The 23,639-nt window shown below is 37.3% G+C and overlaps 1 protein-coding gene across 7 annotated transcripts in view; it reads right to left on the minus strand.

Annotated features, from left to right (window-relative positions):
• Positions 1–23,639, minus strand: part of USP34 (ubiquitin specific peptidase 34) — a 129,450-nt gene that overhangs the window by 98,536 nt on the left and 7,275 nt on the right. For all 7 annotated transcript variants that reach the window (XR_014618336.1, XM_084285094.1, XM_084285095.1 and 4 more), the window contains exons 2-5: positions 11,597–11,684; positions 9,457–9,877; positions 4,283–4,333; positions 3,917–4,066 (exon numbers count right to left, since the gene is read on the minus strand). Coding sequence is in view for 6 of the 7 variants with exons in the window: in XM_084285094.1 (XP_084141220.1) it covers positions 3,917–4,066; positions 4,283–4,333; positions 9,457–9,877; positions 11,597–11,684 (710 nt within the window). In the remaining variant the exon portion in view is untranslated. The remainder of the gene's footprint in view (positions 1–3,916; positions 4,067–4,282; positions 4,334–9,456; positions 9,878–11,596; positions 11,685–23,639) is intronic.

Consider the following 23,639-nt stretch of genomic DNA (forward strand, 5'->3'; position numbering starts at 1 on the left):
CAGAAAATATGAACTTTGTATAAATAGTATCATACTGTCCAGACATCTCATTTCTGAATTTTCTGTAGTTTCTTAAGTAGGAAAACCCATTGCTCAGCCATGTGGGGTTTCTTTTCCCCTTTTTTTCCTTTTTTCTTTTCTTTTTCTTTCTTCTTTTCAAGTCTCCATGAAGAATCTTGTTCCTTACAAATCTCTCCTAAATCAAGTAAAATCATTTGACTTACATTGATGCTTTGCTTCTTATGATTTATATACCCTACAAAATAAAACTGTTTTATAACCAGTGATTAAGTTTTTTTTACTACCACATTTGCGTTCCCATGTTTACCATACTGCCTTTACCACTTTTGCAAAACTGTATGCACTACGAAAATGTATGCACAGAAAAACACCCTGAAACAGCTATTTAGCACTGCTGTGAGGAAAAGAGGACCAACCAAACTACTTACACAGGCAAAGTTAGAAGTTCCATCTGCATTTCAAAAAGGAATGCTGAGCCTGTTAAACCTGTTACAGAAAGACAACTACGTGCCAGGTAAGGGATCTAGCACAGATGAAACATTAGCAGCTGTTACTACTGACATAATTTTAATCATGCGTGCACACATATCTTCCAAATAGCTAACACCAACAATCACTCAAGGATGAAATGCAGAAAATTCTACATTATTCTTCTTGCTAGAAGAGAAAAATATTAGGCAGTAGGAAAACTGTATGGCCAGTATTTATTTTAAACATTTGTGGAATTAGCCAAATAGCTTTGAGTCAGTTCTGGAAAAAATATTTTCAGACTTTTTACTCTGTGACTGTTAGTACACAATAACAATACTAACCTATTTTGCAAGACAAACCTGCCAAATCTGCACATTGCAAAAAAATACCACATTTGGAATAAGCTTCTGATTCTACTTGGTCTCAAGAAGGAAAAAAAAAAAAGGGTCTAGCATGCCAAATATGGGAAGTGTAACTAGAAGATTTTTTGCTAGAAACAAAAATTAAATAACATTTTGACAAGGAATTGCAATGATGACAAAGATACTATTGTATTCAAACAATTTGATTTGGAACACAACAATCCGCTGTTTTCCATATGCGAGCCAGCAATCCACAAGGAAGTATTTTTTTATGGAATAAAAGTAGTAAAAGGGTTTTATAATTTTGTTTTCATAGCTTTCATTGTTTGTCTTAATTTTCGCTGTGTATTAATTCAAACTTCTCAAGCCATTTCATTCATCTAGATGTTTGCATTACATATGAATTTCATCCTCAGAATTGAATTAATTGATAATTTTATGTTAACAAAGGAAAATGTAATTTTTATCATGAAATTAAACCTAAATATACTAAATTAAATGACAAATTGAAATAATATCTAATATTGACTTTTTTTTTTTTAATAAATCCACAACTTTCATTAGACTTCTTAAGCTTCCACCTGCTTTTAAGATACAATATTTATTGCATCTGTTCTATCCTCCAGCTTCAGAGGTTCTTTCTTTTTTATCATCTGTTTTTTATAACATAATTCATTTCTAAAAGAGTGTCTCTCTTAACAGTTTGTACTTCTGACTTATGAAGATTCACACAGTAAAATTTAATGAACATTTTTGAAGTTGTCAGCCTATTTCTACTAATTCTTCTCCACTGAGAGGGGCAACAATTCCTCCACAACATCAAAAAACTAAAATCGTTCAGAATGAAGCAATGACAGACTTTACCAGGGATATTTAAACCCTCCACAGAACAAGCTGGAGGTCATGGATTTCTCTGCATCTGTTAGTTCTTTAAAGAGACCAACATAATGTCAGGTAGTTAAGCTGAGCAAATACCACAGAATATGAAATATGGGAAGAAAGGTGGAACCAAGTATATGACTAAAAAAAGGAGCAAAGGAATACTCTTAGGAAGGAACAGTCCTACCACAATAATGTTGCTAAGAAAGCATCTTGCCGAGCAGCAAGTTGGAGAAAAACCAAGACTGCCAACTAGACAACTCCCTGGGTGATGCAAATTGTGTTATATTACATTTGCTGGCTTTATTACAAACATAAACTTGTCTGATGAAGGCATTTACTCAAACTAGATCTTCTCTATACAAGAATTCAAGCAAACATCTTTTCAATAATTTTTCTGTCCTCTATACAAAGGAAATGCCACTAATAATAAGTAGCTCAGTTGCCCTGAACAATTTACTGATTTGTGCTAGTGGTCTTCTCTTAAATGAGCCTTTGCAGTGCACTTGATGAGACATACACCATTCTTTGTGAAAGAAACAGTGCAAATGCTTTCCAAGTTGAATGTTACTGCTTGTTAGTAGATGATTGATTTGACTTTGGTTTACTGTTTCCAACTTCATCTATTACACTTCCTGGAGCTTACTAAGCCCAACATTTTAATGAGAAGTGATTAGTCCATCTGCACTACAGACTTTGAAATATTTTTTGAAACATTTAAGGTAGTAGCTAAAAAAGTTATTTGTCCCAACGACTTTAAATAATTCCATCATTACTACCTCTAATAATCGTTAAAATAAAGGCTATTGAAATACCAACTCTCAAGAGTTGGTGCTACTATGAAAATGTATTTAACAGATAACATAAACTAGTTCCTGCCTTGCTCGATGGTACCACATAACAACTGGTCTGCTCACAAGTTTGTATCAGAAACTATTTGTATCAGAATCTATTTCATTTAGAACATGAAAATCAGCTACAACAGTTCAACTTGCTGCTTTGTCTCTCTGCTCATTTTAACTTAATTGAGTCAGGACATTACAGCAGAAACTCAGCTGATATACTGGAGCAAGAGATACCAGCAGGTTGTGCTGAGAACAGCCAGAGATGAAAAGCCCATCAGCTCATCACCTGAAAGCTCATCAGATCCTACAGAAAGGGCCAGAAAACCTATCTTTACAGTTTAACATAAAGAGGTGCTGCAGCAGTCCTCCTGTGTAAGATTACAACTACTGAGCACATCATGGCCTTACTCATTTGTTCTCTGACCTACAAGTGAAGAACCATTACACTAAAAGGATCAGGAGGAAGCGATATGATCACCAACACCAGCTTTACTTCAGTGATTGGTTCCCTCTATGCAAACGTTTCAATACTTATTTAGAACATCATCCTGGCTGGTCAGGAACCGAACAAGGAAGGAGCAAAGATGTGTGGAAGCAAGGATCTGATTTTAAACATGTAATACTGCAATGAACCAATATAAAAATGATGTTAAACTCACTTTGTACAAGGCGTATAAAGCTAGTTATTTCATTTACATCTGTACGTAACAGGACAGGACATGACTTCACATTCACATTATTGTAACTCTTCATATGTCCTTCAGAAAGAAGTTTTAATTTCTATTACCAATCTCTCTCTTCCAATCTCCTCCACTAAAATCCATTTGTAATTCTTCTAGTAAAAAATAGCTATTATTCCAAAATGGAAAAACAATGAAGGATATTGATTCTAAAACTAACTGAAAATAAAAGACAGCTCTCTCTACACTGCAAATGTTTATAACGATAAAAAATCACAGGAAACCAAAAGGAAAAGAAATCCCGTGTGCCATACAGGAAATAGGTAAAAAGTTAACGTAGCCTAAGACAGCTTAGAATATTTTCATGACACAACTTCAGGAACAAAAACGACATCTGAAACTGTCCTTACAGGTATTTTCTGAGGCTCCTACAATCTTGATGTCTAGGAATGATGAAATGATCCAAACTGGCAAAATTAATTACATGCCTACAGGAGATATATAGGGTTTGGATGGTGAAATGCTGCCCCAGTGGAGCAGCAGCCCTCACATTCCCAACAAGGACAACTTCCCTGCTCCTACAGTTCTTCCAGACTTCAGTCCTTTTACTTGTTATGATGTGTTTAATAGTAAAAAAAAATGTAAAGACAACACTTACATTCGATACCACTGTGATAAATGCATGTGCTATAAGAAATGGCAGTGTCTCAGGGGTTCCGTATTCAAAACAATCCTTCATGAGGGAAAGGCCATTTTTTCCACAAAATAGACAAACATAGCGAAGCAAGTGCAATGGTACTTCTACATCCTAGAGAAATTAAAAAATAAAAAAGGAGAAGAATACGAACAATCAATGCTAGATCCATTCAGATATACAGGAAACACAAAATAAAATAAAAATATCATAACACAAATCTATACAGAGGAAGCAACATAGCTAATTTATATTACTATTATTATTTATATAATTATAAAATTGTAAGTTTCTAGGAGATATGTACCTACGTAAAAATGGACAACTTACATTCATGTCACAGAATGCCCCTAGTATATTGCTTTCTTGAGCAGAAATATCCTGTTTAAAAGGAAAAAAAAAATAAAATTAACTAATAGAAGCAATAAAAACATTTTTTAGAACAAAACACAACTGATCATTAACAGGTATTATAGTCAATTAACAGAGAAATCAAAAACCTAGATTAGACGAAGCCAGAAGCTAAAGCTTTGCTCCAGTTTCACACTCCAAAGCATATTTTTCTTATTTATGAGTTTACTATTGTTGAAATGCATTTGTAAGTACACAAATACACATTTAAGGTAACATCTCAGCAGCGGCTCTCAATGGCTGGGATCAAAGCATCATTCTTCACCCCCCACCTACCCACCCTCCCTTTTCACCCTCAATAGCAATTTTTCAACAGAAATACTGCAAAGGCGGATACAGCCTGGTGCAGTGGCTGCATATAATTCCTTAACTTCAACTATTATATTATTTTACATATAATGAAACACCTCATATAAAATTAGTGCCTAATGCTCTTTACAGGATAAAGCTAATTTAAGAGGAAGAAAGAATTGTATCACCTTATCAATCTGTTAGCTATCTGCTATGATGACAAACATATTTTCCAGAAGTACTAAACTGAAGAGAGTTTGGAAAAATAACTCTTCTTTTTAATGTTCACAACACCTACTTGTTGGGCAGCATAAAGCGGGAATTTTCTTTATTAGGGTTGTTACACATACTGTGTGTATCTTGCATGTGGCTAGGAGCAAAAGGGCACTCAAACTATCATAAAATGCGACTGTAAAACCACAACATTGCCATGGATACTTGTAGGTAGTTACAGCACACCTTCTTCTTCCCATCTCTCCGTACCAAACACCCAGTTCTCATATTCACAAATCAAATGCAAGTTTAAGATAAAGTTAATTTCTTAATGAAGTTTCCTGAATACATTTCAAATACCTCTGTAGGAATAAGCTTCTGTACACTATAGCACAGGATGCCAGAGGCAAGTGATTTTGGAGGGATTAAGTGTGATACAGACATTCTGAATTATTCAATATGCTGCTATTATATCTAAGCATTTATTTTCCTTTTTCTCCTGCTGAAATCTAAGTCATGCCTGAACTCGTGACACCGTAACAGCTATTTTTAAAACAGCTCTGAAGCCAGTAGGTGGTATGTTTTCAAGTAGCTAGAAAAGGTGTTCAGTGCTATGCTCACAAAAACTGCAAAAATACTGTGAGAAAATTCATTAGTTTTCTTGAATAAAATAAAGAAATAATTATTGTCAGGTAAACTACAGTTCTTAGAATACAGAAGTCAACTCATGGAAGTTTGGTGCGCGAGCGCTTACTGAAAGCGTCACGGTTGAAAGACCAAGTCTGGAAATGTGACTTCTGTACTTGCAGATGTGAAACAGAACAGTCAGAGAGCGAGAAATCCTTATGATCACCTTTATGAGGAAATAAGAGAATTCCTCATGGGAATCTAATATGCTATTAACAACCACCACTCCAGATGAACTATGCTAACTTAAGTCTGCCACAGACACAGTTTTGGGTGGAGGGTACTTAATTAGGGGTATCTTCCAAAGAAAGATTTACTTGAAAAACAAAAGCATAGATGGCAACATTCCAAAGAACCAGAAGACTACAGACACCCAAATGACTGATTTTTTCCTCTTTCAATTTCACCTTCTTTCAAAAACTGCTGAACAGTTGGCTTACTCCCTTAAGATTCATTATTCATTCCTGTCTAGAGGAATTTTAAGACAGTACAAAGTTCAGGAGTGCATTTTATCTTTTTGCTTCTTTCTTTACAGGATTTTAAGAGCCTCCATTTTCAAAACCTTTTTTCCCCTCTGAATTGCCCATTAAACCTGCTGCATAAAGTAAGTATAAACTGAATAACAGAGTATACAGTTTTGAACTGTTCTGTATGCAAGATTTCTTAAAATATATTAAATTGTCAAAAACACAAGCATATTTATAAAAATACTGAGTGTGTCTATTCTTTATCATTTAAAAAATGCAAAGATTTCTCTGTCTGGGCACCAAAAATAATGGTAGACTCCAAGAGGAATAAATGGTGTGTTTCCAGACTTCACCTTCACTGAAGCTTTATTCTTCAGTGTTCGTGCCCTGAGATGAGCTGTCCTCTAAAGGACTACAACCAGCTCTGCTCTTCTGAAAGCACAAACTTAGTAGAAAGACATTTTTCCTTACGTTTCTGATCAGTTTAAGAAAAGCTGAGGCACGCTTTCTGTCTATACAGACCCATACTCATTCTACGCAGGTCAAGACTATATACTCGCCAGTTCTCAGGTAACATAAGCTTGATTTACTTCCACGTAACATACTTTCACTGTCCTCATATCCAGCACATTTCTGCCCTCTGCAAGGTCATGTTCACTTTGCTGTCAGAACTTAATTGTTTAAGGAAGCTTCTGGTGCTAACATGCAGCCCCTCTGGCTACCAACCAGTCTTTGCTTCTCATTTCACAAGGTCTTCACTTTCTCCAGAAATGTCATAAATGTGTAACTGACAAAAATAGCTCTTAACCAGTTCTATTTAAGGACAGAGTCTACAGGCTGACATAGGGGCTGATACCCTTTTCTCTTGGTCTATTGTTCCTTTTTTATTTAATCAAGCTTGGACTTCTAAAATAGGAAAAACTTGTTACTTTCGTATGAAAGTTCTTCTCCATCTGGTCAAGTATAAAATGACACCTGGGTTAGGCTTTAAGACTTGTATTCTGTTCACTGTCATTAAGAAAAAAAAGATTTTGGTTGTGTATGCAAAGACTAACGGTAAATATTGACCACTACTCATTACCAGAAGACAACACCATGTGAAAACCTTGCAGTGGAAGTGTTTAAATGACAGCCTAGTTGGTCATTTCTAGGCAAAGTGCAACCTCACTGGACGTGATGAATCAACCTGTAGAACTTCAACTCAGCAATCTGGAACAAGGAATTTCTGAAGTGGAGAGCGTACTCTATTTTTCCATCAGAAGTTTTCTCCTTTTCCAAGGCAGAGGAGGAGGGAGAGCTACAGTGGCTTTTCACACAAATTCTTGGTGGATTTGTTCTGTCCAGGAATCTATTTAGCTTACAAGTATTGATCGTACATTTAGAACAGGTATTTGTTGTTATTTTGATTCTAAGACTGATTTAAAACGAGAAATGCTCCCATTACCGAGACTAGTAATTTGTCCCAATTCAACTAAGATATGCTCTACACTGAAATCCAAAATTAAATTCTCAATCTCAGGAAATGAGTTATAGTAGCAAAAAGTTTTGACATTAAAATAGCTATCACTATTACTTTAGAATAAACCCTAGGGCTTCTTAGATATAGAAAATCTCATTTTGTGAAGAAAAATAAGAAAGCTTGATGGTAGATGGCGGGACCTTTTAAATAAATAAAAACCACCCCAATAAAAAAGAGGAATAACATACATAGGAAGCGTGGCAAGCCAGCATAATCCATAATCCATACCTGGGCACACAAAAGTCTAGCAGAAAGGGAAAAAACACTTTTCCCTCACAAGTTATATATTTTTAGCATAGCTAACGAATGAACATATTCAGTAATTCAAATGATCAATGCACCACATACACTCTCTACAGTGATAGTCACTCACAATGCAGCAATCTACTGCATATCTGCGGCCAATCATTTTATGGTTGCACATCAAGTGGAAAAGAAATCTCACCAAGCACTTTGATATTTTCTTTTTATCATTTGGAAGTGAAATTGAAAGAGAAGAAAAAAAATACATGAAGATGTCATTTAAAAGAAGTGTGTTTAGACATATAAAACCTGTTCCAGAATTGTTCATTGCATATTCCTATGGAACTAGTTTCAGTAGGCGTCCCAGAGGAGTACAAAAGCTAAATCACTTAAGCAGGCATTGATTTTCTTTTTTTTTTTTTTTTTTTTTTTTTTTTAAATAATGAGATACATCAGCCCTCTTCAGTTTCTGCTTGCAGAGGCAGAACTACAGATTTACGTATGGTTAAAGCTTAAGAGGCAAACCAAAATGAATGATGGGAAAACTGAAATCCACAAATCCTAAGCTGTGTGTCATTTCTCTATATACATATTTGTGGAACTACCGATGTTAAATTATGCCCATGTGTTTTGGCAGAAAAAATAAGAACAAAATCCAGCCTACTCAAAAAAAATGCTGTTGCCCACCCTACCCTACAATATTTTAAACTAGATTTATTGTTAAATGTGGCAGGATCCCTTCAACAACTAATTATATTGTGATCCCACTAGCATACATGAAAAGTGATGCATGATGACGTCTTTTCAATTTGAACTGAAGTTTAAAATGCAAGCTCAACTACTCATAGCTCCAATGGAGCTCTGAAACTAAAATTAAAAAAATAAAAAAAATGAGTTAACTGTAGTTTCATTCTCTATTCTTACTCTGAAGTTTGTTGGATAGAAGTTTTCTTTATACAGCTCTTCTTTGTTTACAGATTTTATAAGCTGTTTATATGTTAAGAGGCCATCACAAGTTGAAATAAAAAGCAAGCTTTCCATGAACTATGTTGTTTCAGCTAGGAAATGTTAACACTGTAATATTTATCTTGGAAACCATGAGTTAAATATTTGTAGGAGTTTTGAATGTGGTTTTTGTTTTTTGTTGTTTTCAGAATGCATTATTGAAAGTGTGAGTGGTAGGCGTAACAAGTATAACAGAAAATCGGACTCGCAGAACAAAGCTACTTGCTTTGAAATCAGTTATTCCCATCAATTAAACAGCTGTTCTAACAAGAAAGTCTGGTCTTGCACAAAGTTCAGTTTATGAAGCTTTGCTTCTAGAGCCATAGATCGTAATGAAAAGAAATTAGTAAACTATTAATGGGTTACCTTCTGGAAGAAAGGCTTCGCTACAGTCCCCTTTTTGCCTTCCTGTTATTTAAACAGTACAATAATTCAGTGTACAGTTCCATCCAACACTTATCAATATATTACCTATAACAATTAAGCATATTTTAAAGAAAGTGTAAGAGTATGTGTCATTTTAAAAGTTTCTCTGAAAAGATCTACTGAAGTCAACAGGAGAGCTGAATTTGCCCATCCTGTATGAAAGAACTATCATCAAACACAGTCTAGTGAGAACAAATAATCTTTCACAAAAGTAAAAATATACACATAAAGATAAGATATACCTCTATTGTGGGATGAGTATTATGCTTATAAGCAGTGTACAGAGGAAACTGAATCTGAAAGATTTTTGCCACACACAGCAACAACTTTTCCTTCTCATCAGTGCTCCATAAGCTAAAAGCATCAGTGTTCTTTGCAGACTCCTCCTCTGTCAGGACACAAGTTCTTGCAGACTCTATTTTTTTCTCTATAGATTTTTGCCGTTCTCCATTTTCTTCTTCATGAGACTCTCTTTCTACATTCAAGGGCTCATCAGCATGATTACTCTGATCTTGCCATGTTGAATCTATATTAATAGTGCAATGTTTACAGAGCTGGTCCCGCAGAGCTTGAACTTGGGCAATCACTAAGTTAATAAGCGCACATACTACTTGGTTAAAAATCTCCAAATGTTTATACTCCTTGAAACAGCACAGACATTGTCTGTAAGAAAAGAGAAAAAATAAATAAATAAGAATTCCTGAAGTAGCTAAAAACCAAAACAGCTAGAATGACAAATTCAGTAAGGCTAGACTCTATTAAGTTAGTAACGAGAAAGCAAGGACAAATTCTAACACATAGGTGACTAACCAAAAGGACTCTGCACATGAAGACTTCTCAAACAACAGAATATGTGACAGTCATGAAAGCAAGAAGTCTAAATAAAACTGACACTTCCTAGCAGCAAGTTGGAGTCACAAAGGCTTCCTTAAACCCTGTAAACATCCAATTATTTCAGTTTAAAATACACATAAGGTATCTTACAGGTAAAGTCATTGAACTGCTAACGAAATAGCGTTCTTGAGTATGTTCCTGAATCCCTTTCTTCACCTGGATTTCTCTATCAATACCGCTGCACTAAACCACCTGGTAGGCTTGTTAGCTGTGTAAGAACTATTTTTTATTTTTAATTTTATTATTATTTTTTTTAATCAACAGGTCAGCAAGATAATTTCTAATTTGTACTGAGTATTTAAACTCGTGTCCTCTATCTGCATTTGGATAGAAACCCCATGCACATCAGCACCCTTTACCCAGATGGGAAAAAACAATATTGTCTTCACCACTTTCTTCACTTTATAGACTCAGAGCTTATTCCTCTGAATATCTACCAATACACCGTAGACTGAAAATAACAAGGAGAAAACTACGTACTGTTCCTCCATCAATAAAATAAGAAAGTCAATCCACTTATCAAATTAGAAAACCCTGTATTATAGCTTCAGTTGTGGGCAAGGATAACTAGATATGCCAAAGATGTTCTGGGTGCACAAACATCCAAGACAGGTACCCTAGAACCTATTGTACAGGAACATTTGCTTCTTCCATGCAAACAAGGCAATCTCCACATTCCAAACAAAAGGTGAATGACAGTCCCCTACAAGGAACTAAATCCTGGAGAATGTAGAGGAAAAAAAGCAATCAATAAGCATGGGGACTTCCATGAAGACAAAAATTAGAAGTTACATGCTTGTAACAGTATTTGAGTTGGACTCATCACTCTCTCACTCAAACTCTACTAAATGATGCAACTGCTATAAGAACTGGAGCTGTCTTCCAATTGAGGCCTTTCTCCTGTTGCATGCAGCACAACGGACCTCAGTCCATAAATATAATTCTCAGCTACTACAGTAATATAAAAATTGTACATTCCATTTCTAAAAAATAAGCAGAAAGAAGAAAGGGCAAGAAAGCATCAAGAAGAGATTAAAAAACCTCTCCCACAAAGAACTGAATTTAATCTAGAAACCTGGCTTAAACAATAACTTGTGAAGAAAAAAGAGACAAAGAACTCAGAACTATGACAGGCAGAGGGTGCTGCCTCTCTTGAGGGAACACAAACATGGCCTTGAGCTACAGGACTTAAAGAATATACATTTTGAATATAGATTTTTTTTTTCATTGGTTCAGACAAAGTTAATATTCATTATTCCCCACTTTCAGCACAGGTACAGTGATGGAAGCATCTAAAACTTCTGGTGCCAAGTAGAAAGAAAAAGCCTTTTAGTATCATTTAAGTGTCTTCACCCATTTGAAAATAGATTCTTGTGATGTACTAGTAAACAAGAGCTCTAGTTCACAGTACAGTAAGTTTTGTATGAAGGGAAACATACAGTTGAGATTCATTATCATCAATATTCAAACTCATGAAAAAAAAAATACCTTTGTGTCCAGGAATTGATGTAAGCAAATATCTTGAGCGCATGTTCCTTTCTGAGCTGCAACCCATCAGCACCTTCAATGTCAGATACTGAAGGAAAACAAAAATATATTAGTGTTAAAAAAAAAAAAAGCATGTAATTGCTGTATTTTAATTACAAATCATCTTTGTTATTTAAGTAGAAAGCAAAACATAGATAGATTTATTTTTTTTTAAATATGCTTTGTAGTAATAAACACCAGTAGTCAAGTTACAGTAACTTTATGTCAAAGGTTTTTCAGTGGAAACTGAAGTTTCCAAACCTACCTGTTGCCTTCGGTAACCAGGAATGAAGTTTCAATGCAACTAACTTTAAAACAGATATTGTGCGGTAATATTGGACACGGCTGTGAAAATTAGTCATTCAGAACAGCTCCTTCCTTCCTCTAATCCAATACCCTGTATTAATGGCTAATGGCAACCTCTTCAAGCACAGAAAACTTAGAAGTGATAGTAACCAGGGACATCTTGTGCGATTTATAATTCCACAGAGCTCTACTGTAGAAACAAAGGTTTCATGTTCCTTAATCACACACTTTTGATTAAAAATGCCTCATTCTTTAGCTGAAAGGGACAGACAAGTGTTTCAGAAATGGATGCTCAGAGAAAGGTTTTTTAATCTATGTAAGAATCTAAATAGCTAAATTTACAAGACAGCTGAGCATAAAGTACTCTTCATAAGCCCCACTGGGAGCTACTGATTGATGTGCATTTTCAAATATCAATCTTCAATAATTTCACTCATTAGCCTTTTTTTTCTCCCAGATTTTAAAAGTATGCATCTTGAGATGACCATGAGACCTTAACTTCCTTTTCCTGATCAGATAAAGGTCAGGAAAAAGACACTATCAAGATAAGAACAGATGTACAAGCTACATGTAAAGCAGTTCATACTACTTAAGCTGTTGGTTATTGTTTTCAAATATAGACATGGCTTTACTGAAATTTAACTGTACCAAACGACTAATTGGCAAAATGATAAACATTTACCACACTTAGTAGAGCCAGATACCAGAACAGTTTTGTACCGAATTCAAATCTGAAAACTTTCAGTGAGTTATCATCAAGTATTCCACCTTCATCTAAAAAATGTTTACACCCTCTAATAAGCCAAACATCAGTAGTTCACCCTTCCAATTCTGTATCCACCATTTATATATATTTGAGCACTGGGCTCTGCCTACCGGCCACATACCCTTCTCCAGCTATCAACACAAAATTCCCATTTGCTCCTTGCCCTAGATTTCCCTGTGGTTCTACAATTATCTAATTACTACACAAATTGAGAATGTTAGGGTTCTTCTTTAAGTTGACCATTCCACTTCATAATAATCTATTCATTTCCACCTTTCACATGAAATTTCAAGTATTACGTGCTTACAAAGCTCCTTCACAAGTAAGCTTTGTGGGAAAGGTTCTCTAACAAAACAAGCTCTGCAGAACCCCTGCCTCAACCTCCTTCCCAGCATCAGGCTTGCAAGGTCCTATGTGAACTGTCAGTAGAGGTTTCCAAAACCTAAAGCTACTGAAATCCTGCTGGCACAGATCAGAGAGTAAACTTAAGAAGAACGCCACTTCAGAAAGATCACACAAGACAAATAATTATATTATTTTTGAAATAAGGATATTATATATGCACGTGTGTGCATATATGTGTATATAAATATATAAATAATTTTTAAAAACATTGAGAACGGTCTCAGAAGGATACTTACAAGTGACACTCCTCTGTCTCACTTGAAGATCCCTTTGTAACACTTGGGCAAGGTACAAAGCTGACAAGTAGATGGCCACATGGGTATCCCTTAATACTTTGTTATTTTAAACCCCAGAAATTACCAAGACACTTGACTTTAAGGCCAAAGTTTAGCACCAGAGAAGTCAACAACTCTGTCAAACAACTTAGGTCAATCTTACAACAAAAAGACAAACCAAAACAAAAGTAACACCAAAAACCACCATCACCTTACTCAGTGTAAGTTCATAAAACCTTGTTTTTCTGAACGTTGTTAACTTTTTCATTAAGATGAGTTCTTTTAAACTTGACACAAAAACCTCTGACAATAACTGAGTAGCAGTGAGCTGATTTCTAACTTGGACAGTCTCGCACACACATTGCTACATCTATAAAAACATTTCCCTACTTAAAAATATGCTCTAAAAAGTCACTAACACCCAACTTGCAGAGCAGCCTTTTCTCTGTGATAGTTTGAAACACTTCCAAACCCCCTCCTTTTAAGAAACGTACACGAAGTTCAGTAAACTGGTCCCTCCAAAGCAGCAGCTAGAATTGCCACATGAAGTGTACAGATGCTAAAAGTTATGGAACACTGAAGCTTATGCCCCTGGCTCAAAATAATAATAATAAAGCACGTGCACTAGTAGGAGAAATTGGGTATTTGTAGAAAGCTTATACATTCTACATCTCACACATAGATCAACCTCAACTGGTCTTATTCATTAATCATTGCTAATTAATAGAGTGGCAACCTATACACTTCATGTTTTGTGTTTTGTTTGTTTGGCTTTGTACTTTTTTTTTTGTACTTTTGTAGCATTGTTCTTTTTCCTGGAAGTACTCAGGAAGCTCAGAACAGAAGCAACCAGAGGCCGCAGTCTCCCAGTGGATTTTATCAGATCTCAGTCGGTGCCCTTACCAAAAGGGGCAGTGGCACATCCAGCAGGGCTTCTCCTACCGGGCCTTACCTCAAGCTCTTTTATCCCTCTGCAGAAATGACACTTCTCAGCTGAGCTGATTTATGTTAGCACTACCAGAACTTAAATCTTAGGCTTTGTAGTTCTTGGCTCATTCTAAATATCAACTTTGGGGATACCCATTGATTTACGGCACCTCCCTTTAGGGCCACATGCAGCTTCTGATACAGCAAAAATCGCTTATGAAGCCTTTCTATCCATTTTTTATCGAAAGAAGTGCAGATAGAAAAGCAATAAAAGCAACTGCACTCATCACTCCTGTGCGTTTCTTGGGTTAGTCAGTTCTGTAAGGACTCCCTTGCTGCATATGATTTCACTTCCAAATGATATCTTTCTCACCTTTCAAGCTCGTTTTCATCTATCTTGAATGGGCCAATAGTTAAAACAGACTCATCTGCTTTTAAATAGAGCATGTCCTCTACTTCTCTCCCATATTCAAGCATCCTCCAACACCTGCTGTCTCCCCCGTCTCCCATACTTCCAGTGTTTCAAACCCAGCACTGAAAAATCACCAAACTTTCTGAAAAACTTTTATTCTGACAGTCCCCTTTCCTGCAACTTCATTTGGTGGCTAGGACCTTCCCTTGTTTCCTAGTTTCATACGGACAGAAGTGATTCCTGCGGGCATACCTGTGTGCTTTGAGAGCAGCAGAAGTATGTCAGAGTAGCACCCAGGGTGCTCCTATCTGTCCTGAGTACCCCCCTCCTTTGCAGCCTAGGAGAAACAAGCAGCGGGACGTGTCGGCTGTGTCATGAGGCAAGCAGCCTCTGCCTGGGCTAAACACTGGGGAAATCTGCCTGCTGCAGCCTGTTTTGACCCAAAGCAAGCACACCTGGAACATGAAAATTTTAGGAAATGCTGACCTAATGAATTCCCCACTTGAAAGGGAGACATCAAAATACAACGAGCCTCTATTGCTATTGAATTGGAAGACTTGTGAGAATACAAGGGCTGACTCTAAACTGCCTACACTGACCCAAATTAAGAATTCAGTAAGGATTAACAAGATGGGGCTCCAGAGCTTTAAAACCGGTCCTCCGAAGATCTCTCAGTGCCTCTTTCAGTAGTGGCCCCCTGCTCCTAGGCTCAGCTTCTTTGCCCACTGTGTCCAGTGGCTGCTTCTTTCTCCAAGCTCTTGCAAGCCAGCAACATTAGAGGTAACTTCTCTAATTTACTCCCAGAGCTCCACTTTCTGCTCCTTCCCTGAATCTGCTCCAGCAAATTTTTCTTCTCACTCAAAGCCTTTTAGACCTTCTTCTCACCCTCCAGTCCTTCCTTTTTCCTGTATCATGCCCCCACACAGACAGCTTTTCCCTGCTCTAGATACAGTTTCACAATCAGCACAACCCAGTCCCCAGGTCCACACCGCTCACAGCATCCGTGGCCGTGCATTTCCACTACTCCCAACATCCATCACCCCTCCGGCAGGAACCCAAAGACCCAACAGAGAACCAAGCAAGTCCAACTCACCAATCTAACTAAAAACCATTTTTTATTTTATTTTATTTTTTTTGTCAGCTTTGTAAACCACCGAACCCTCGGAGTTCATCAGCAGGAGGTGCTGGGAAGGAAAGCATGAGGACAAGACTGAGGGAAGCAATCACCTTCAGTGACAAGAAGGGTAACTTTGCCTTATCCCACCCGGAGCAACTGCCCATCAAAAGGTGAACAGTCTGAGGATACTGCTGCTATTAGAGCACGGAAAAAAGCTGAACTCTGAAGGCCTTGAACAGATCCATCTGAGAGAAGGCTAACCAGCAGGAAGGAGAAAGATTGGTATGGAGGCAAATTCCAGCCAAATGTTTTACAACTACTATGTAGGAAATGGGGACTTTTTCCATAACTGCGTCATCTCATTTCACTGACTCCACAGCAAGACTGTTCAGAGACCTTTCTGCCACCGTAACACCACACTAGAATGAACTGAGCTACTTAACTGACCCAAAATAATAATTGCTTAGTTTTTTTTTTTTATTTAAAAAAAAAAAAAAAGGAAACAAAAACTATCTTCTAGGGCATAGTTTTCAAATACTTCATTTTTAAAAATTAGACATACTTAAAACGTAATGGTTTATTGAAGTAGTTCACAAGAGGCGAAAACCCATGATGGTCAAAGTAAAAATTTGACACATTCCAGGAAAAAAAGAAACTCCTTGTTTCTATTTCCCTTCACTTTCACTTCACTTTGCGAGCCTTAAATTAAAACACGAGTGCTATGTGATAGGGTGATTTGTTAAAGGTATTTTACAGTACTAGAAACAACATGATCTCCTAAACAAGGAAAAAGTCCATTCATAAAGCTACTAAAACATTACAGTAGACAAGAAAAATATATCGTCCCCTTCTTTGCAGCTTTTGTAACTTCAACTGTGAACTAATGAAGCTCCGGTCATAAGTGCATTTTTAGCAAGAACTTCAGAGCTAGAGGAACAGACTGTAATTAGACCTCAAGGACAACCACCATGCTAGACTTGTGAGGAATATCTTATATCCAAAGGTCACTTATCACACTAAGCACAAAACCGAATGGCAAGTAAAAATAATCATTTTTAAAAGTGATTTTCCCTACTTTCAGAAACAAAACTAAAAAGGAGGAGGTAGACAGAGAACACTAAGTAATATTACAATTCCTACGCATTCAAACCTGTAACACGTTCTGGTTGTATACAGATTCTGCTCCCTTCCCCCAGGCCTCATCTGATATCAGCTTCTCATGGGAAAGAATAGATCACTTTCAAAATGGACATTATTCTCAGAAATTGTTTCCCGATACTGACTAAATAGAGGAAATGAGAGCCACGCACTAAGCAAAATACTATTAGGACAACAACGCTAATCTTAAAATAAATATATACATAGCCTTGTACAGAATTACCATCATTCAAATTGAACCAGTAAATATTTTATACACATACATGCACTGAGATGTTTTTCGTTATTTGCTGGAGTTTTGTTTATGATTGATAGTAAATCAGACGACAGCCAGAGCTTAGCCTCTCCCATTCCCTTTCTCCTTCGACAATTGGAATTCCTCCTTTTTTATTAAAAAAGATTCACGATTGCCTTAAATTTATTCATGAGAGTTCTTCTAGACCTTTACAATGCCATTGCTGATGAGCACATAGAAGAACTGTGTCAATCTGAAGTTCAACAGCAATAGTTTAACTGTTCGTGCTTCCCCATAACTTTTCAGTGAGAAAAAAAAAAAAAAAAAAAAAGTCTTCTTTCCATTCCAGAGTCTCCGTAAAATAAAACCTCCCCAGAACATTGATTGGGTATACGTAATCAGAAAGTACTGGAACACTACGCAGGATATACTATTATCTAAAAATAGCCAGTTAATTCTTCAGCATTAGAAATATTGTTCGAGTGCTAGGGTTCATACATGAAAAATCAGATCTGTCACTCAAAATACTGCAGTTATAAAATTATGTATGGTTAAGGTGCTCCTAAGTGCCTCTATGATGTATTCATGACACTGAGCTGTCAGTGGCCACCCTCATCATACCACTACAGCACAGCATACTGGTAACTATACCCACTTCCATCCCAGAATGTACCTGAATTCCTTTTAAGTCTAAATCTAACTTTAAATTTCTTAGATTTATAAATGCTCCGACTTCATTAAGTTGTTTCCTGCAAACTTGTAATTCCAAGCAAAGTATACAGAGATGACAAGCAAGTATTACAGAGACAACATACTTGAAGATAGGAATTAACAAACCTTTTAAGTCTCATTTCCTTAGAAAAACAAACCACGACCAAGTTACTGGCCTCTGTCAGAGGCTTATACTTTTAAGCATAAAAGCAATTTCAAGAAATACAAGAAAGTTTTGCAAGTCTAAGCAGTCTGTTCTTCTGAATGAAAATACAGAAGCTGTGCAAAAGCATTCGGTAAAAGCAGTTAGAGCTGGCGCCCCAGCAACCCCCAAAAGCAGTCACAGTTATTCAGTGTGGTTCCTCACAGCCCTTCTTCAGACGGCCTTAGGGGTTTTACTGTAATTGTATACTCCAACAAACAGCATAGGTACACAGAGTAGCATTGGCCATGGTATGTTCATCAGACAGACCGCCTGTAAGACACAGCTTCACCAGAACAGGGCGAATCAGCTGATCTTAGGTAATTTCTATCTTTAGGCATCTCCCTGGTTCCCTGCAAATACCACAAAGTTATTCTCTCTTTGAATCTCACTCTCTTCATTTAACATACATTTCCCTTTCCATTCCATCTCCCTCACCCTCTCCAGCAAACGTGTATTTTCCTTTTACTGTAAAATGCTAAGGCAGTCTGGAGCAAAATAGCAGAAGCTGACACTGAAAAGCTGTATGAAGAAATTAAAGAATTCTCATCTTTCAGAAGCGTTGCCATCATGAAGCTTTCCACGTGCTAGGTCACGATTGCTCTGGGTTAAAATGCCCCTTTAAAACGGCCACGGACTTTTAGTAAAACCAACAGTTGTCTTTATTCAGAGCAGCATGTGACTTTCACCTGCCTGAAGCAAACATACCACAGCAACTGCTTCTGAGGAGAACAGTTCCACATGAAATTATTTTTAATGCAGTCAAAGTTTGATGATCAGTGGATAATTTATCAGGAACACTGTAACTGGTTCTACCCAGAACAGCGAGGATTAATTATCACCTAGATAATCTCTTATCTTAGATATACCACCTGAAACACAGAACACAACCGTACTGCTTCAGTCAGCTCAGGCCCAGAGAAGCACTGCATCTTTCAGCCACAGCAAAGCTTAAGACACGACGTGGTGGTGAACCCACACAGTTCCCGGAGTCAGCCATAGCTCAAAGTCCAGACGCTGCATCCACACAGCACTACCTAGCAATTGAAACGTGACCCAGCCTAGGTAGGACTGTGAAATCCCCAATTCATGCTGGGTTATGCCAGCAGCAGGAGAACCCTGGCACTGCCAAAAGCCTGCAGAGGCCCAGCGCAGTGTCCAAGCTCTTACATTTCCATGGAAGCCCAAGAGAGGGGAGCAATATCCTGGTGGCACAGCACAGGTAAGCCTGGGTACAGAAGGGTTTATGAGCATATATAACGGTTGGTCATGTCAGACACGAGACGTCTGTGAAGAGACCTGTGCACTGTATTTCCTAGTACTTCTGCTATCTCAGGATTTTCATCTGCAAAGACATCGCGCCCCTGCTTCTCCAGGGAAAGGCAAGTTATACATTGCTAAGGAAAGAAGCTATTTAAAAAATTACATTTCTTTTAGTCTTATTCCAGAGTCCTGTTTTAACTCAGTGTCATAAATTATCTTTAACTTCAAATGAGATGTTACAGTTCTGAGAAGAGTACATCTTCAAATTAAAGTTGTTACTCCTCTTCTTTTAATAGAAAAAAAAATAAATCAGCTCAGTTAAAGCAGTATTCCCATACAACCAGGTCTGCTTTACATCACCTAAACGTACACTACACGCAGAGAGTCAGACTGCCCATCATAAATATTTGACAACGTCCACTTTAAGTTTCTTAAGGAATCAATTCAGGATTGGACAATTACTGCATAAAACCAGACTTTCCTAGCATATCACTTATTACTCCAACATAAATTTCAAAGCTAGGGCTAACACTGACAATGCTGAAATGAATGTTCTGGTAAATTGTTGCTTACCTCCAGCTTAAAATGGAAGTACTTACTTGCATTCTTTCTTTTTAATAGCAGTACTTTAGAAAACAGTATCACAACTTGAACAACTGTGGTTTTGAACAACTTCTCTTCACGTACCCCAGCTCTGAAACTTTTAAAAATACTTTAAAGTGAAAGCACTGATCTCAAAGTTTATCAAACTGTTTTACAAGTAGAACAAAAATGTAGCTTTTGGAACTTTGTTCGTGCAATTAAAGAGGCTTTCTATTAGTCTTAATTAAAAGTAACAAGGAGTGCAAAAATGAAAAGAAGTACTCCAGGAAGCATTCTATTTTCAAGAGGGAACCTTGCAAATTAGTTTAGCTGTACTCCTTGGCACGCTATGAATCAGTTACAGAAAACAACAATTGCTTCCCCCCCCCCAACAAAAAGAAAAAAAGGCCAGAGCCCACAACTGCATCCATCTCCGTTTACAAACAACTTATAACAAAAGCACCTCATAACTGTTTTTGAGCTTTTAAGGACAAAATCTGAGAGACAAATATTAATTTGTTTCTTACAAAGTATATCTGAGCCTGCTTAAACAACAAGATAAGAATGATAAACGTGCAGTGGGTCATTACACTAAACAGAGCTTCAGGCAGTTCCCCAGAAAGCCCAAGAGCAGCTTGCTGAATATTTGAACTCCAAGGCATTATTTGTTTTCATCAAAACAGACACAAGCAACCCTCAATCAGAAAGGAAAATAAAATACTGAGAAAGGATTGGCAAGCACCAAGGTTGCTCTCAACTTTCAAACAGACGCTCAAATTTTAGTCACTTTTACTAAATAATCGGTACTTAATAATTCACTCAAACATCATAGATTCAGCAATTTATTGGTAATGCAGTGCATTTTTTTTTCTTAAAGCTAGTAGGCCAAAACAAATGAAAAATTGCTCAAAGCAATGTCTGTGGTCTATACAGACATCTCCAAGACCGCATTAAGTTTCGCGACAAGCATGCACTCCCATCAGAAGACATATTTACAGATGTCATTTTGGTATAATCAAGTATTTTGCAAGTCAAGTATCAGCAAGTGCACACAGGTCAAATCTATAACTGTGGCTACACACAACCTAGAAGCCAACCCACTTTGGAAAGATTCAAACTGATATTGCTGTTAAGACTCGGTGAGCTTTCAGTTAAACAGAAAAGTCTCAGAGGAGAAGAACTACTGTTCTATACACTAAGAAGCAGGGTATTCCTACCTGTGAAAGAAGCCAGAAACCAATCAATGCAGCAAAAACACAGACCATCCTTAACTAAGAAAAAGAACTTACTTGTATTGAGTTTCTGAGCTTACATTCCCCAGCACTATCCTACAATACTTTCAAGCAAATACTTTCAAGCAAAATAATTAAATAAATTAAACATCTGCTCGGACTTGTGTCAACAGATGCCAGGCAGCCTGGGATGCAATTCCACCATACACCTCCTGACTGTGATACCAAGCGATGGAAAAGGGTGGCTTAAAGCGTATTATGCAAGCCTTTCCCAGACATGATTTCCTAAATTCCGCAGTAGATGTTGATATCCTGGCCCTTCTACTGCTTCTCTGGAGCTGTCCTCCTGTGCAGACATGCCAGTGCCCATTTCAAGCACTGTTCATAGCTCCTCTAAACAGAGGTAGGAGAAAACACTGTCAGTTTTCTCGATGCTCAAGAATTTTAGAATGTAAACTGATCCCTAGATTTGCCAAAAACTGAGACAACCAGCAGAAGAGAACTCTGGAAAACTCTAGTTTTTCAGCCCAGTCTCCCTACACCATGAACATGAAAAAACAATTTAAGTAGTGGTAAGAATAAAGGGGTTTGTGTTGTAACAAATTCAGAGCAGTTTAATAGTTATACGTCACAGATAAACAGGCAACTGACTCTTTCCTGACAATTAAATTAAGCTCTCTGAAAAGTTATTACTTTTCCCTCAAATAGGTTGGGAAGCACAGTACAGAGCCTGAGAGAGCAAACCCTGCACAGCACAGCATAAAGCACTCACGCTAATCTCACACAACTTCTCGAACCATGGTTTTTGTCCAGGGGTACACTTCAGTGGCTAACAGACTGCCTTTTCAAGAAAAATCCACTTGTGGCTTAAAAAGTGGAACATCTGCTCTTGTGAACGTAGGGAAATACTTCAAGTTTCAAGGATGCTGGTTTTACACAAAACAAGAAATTAGAAGTGATGTGCTTCCATAGCTGGAACAAAAAACTTTCTCAAGGCCTGCAGAAACCTTGAGTGCTTCGGTTATTCTTCATGAACCTGCTAAAAGGCAGCTACAAGAAATCATCCTTGCGTGCTCACTAGCATAGCGTGTATGGAAATAGCACATTCTCCAGGAAACTATACAGTTCTTAACAGCGATGTACAGAGCTAGCCTTTTGGCTACCATATTTAAGATCACAATGCCCTGCCTCACTTCAGTTTTCATACACAAGTTTTGCCTGTTTCTGTAGATTTACATAGATTAAAAATTTTCAAGTGCAAGTCAGTTAATAAAACTGCAATGAATTGGAGGCTACATTGACCTAGTATGGTGCGAGGGAAAAACAACAGCAACTACTAAAACTTTGCCACTCCTAGATGGGAACCAATCTGCTGTGTGGATGCAGATGTAGAGATTGAAAACAAGACAATTCAGGCAAAGTAATTTACAGACCTACAAATTAGCTTAAAAAAAGCAACACTCAAAGGCGTTTTTTCCACAAGGACTTATTCCAACAAGCTTCAGCTTCAACCAGTTGATGAAGCGCTGTATCTCCCACAGGAGTTCTACACACATGCATGGAAGTACGTATAGATAAACAGGATAAGCCTTTCCTCTTCTAATATTATCCACAAATAGCAGGAATTCCTTTGCACCAGATCTCCCCAAGAAGCTCACCTTCCACCAAACACACCAGATCTGGAAAATTCACAAAGTAAAGCTTTGTAAAACTACAAATAATCTGGGTATTTTAATGAAGTGTTAAGAGAACAGTGGAGTTCCTGACAGTTGCGTGTTCATGTTCAGCATTCAGATTGGAAATCAATTTCTGTACAAAGCACAGGGTGAAAAGAACGGCTTCTCACCTCTTCTCAGAGTTTAGATTACAGAAGCCACCAATTTGCTGCACTAAATGGAAAAAAAAGGTTACAACATATGCTTAAACAACAGAAATTAAATAGCCACAAGTACGTTTAATTGCAGCATGACATTTGTATATGCAGCATTCAATGATCAACACAACCACTTCTGAAGAGCGTAAGATTACTTTTCAGGTTGTCCCTGCATCCTGACAACTATAAATGCATGGCTTAGCCTATAAAAACCCTCACTTACTAGCTCCTTGCACTGGCAAATCTAAAACAAAGTATATAACAAAGTAAGCAAACTTCCTTTTTCTATTTTTCCTTCATGTTTTGTTATTGTTCTTGTTTGTTTTAAATGTAAGTACATCACAAAAACCATTCCACACGCACACTGAGAATCTGTATCTCCCTCATGAGCAAGCTCTGCTCTGTACAGCAGGAGACTTGACAGAACTTGCTGGAAGCACCAAGACACCACTGTAGCGCTGCCATCATCTACAGGAAACTTCTTACTGATATTTCTCATCTTTTCCAGATCAGACCTGAGCAGACAGTGGTCAAGAGAAC

Source organism: Netta rufina (genome assembly GCF_964035555.1).
Source record: "Netta rufina genome assembly, chromosome: 3".
Lineage (NCBI taxonomy): Eukaryota > Metazoa > Chordata > Aves > Anseriformes > Anatidae > Netta > Netta rufina.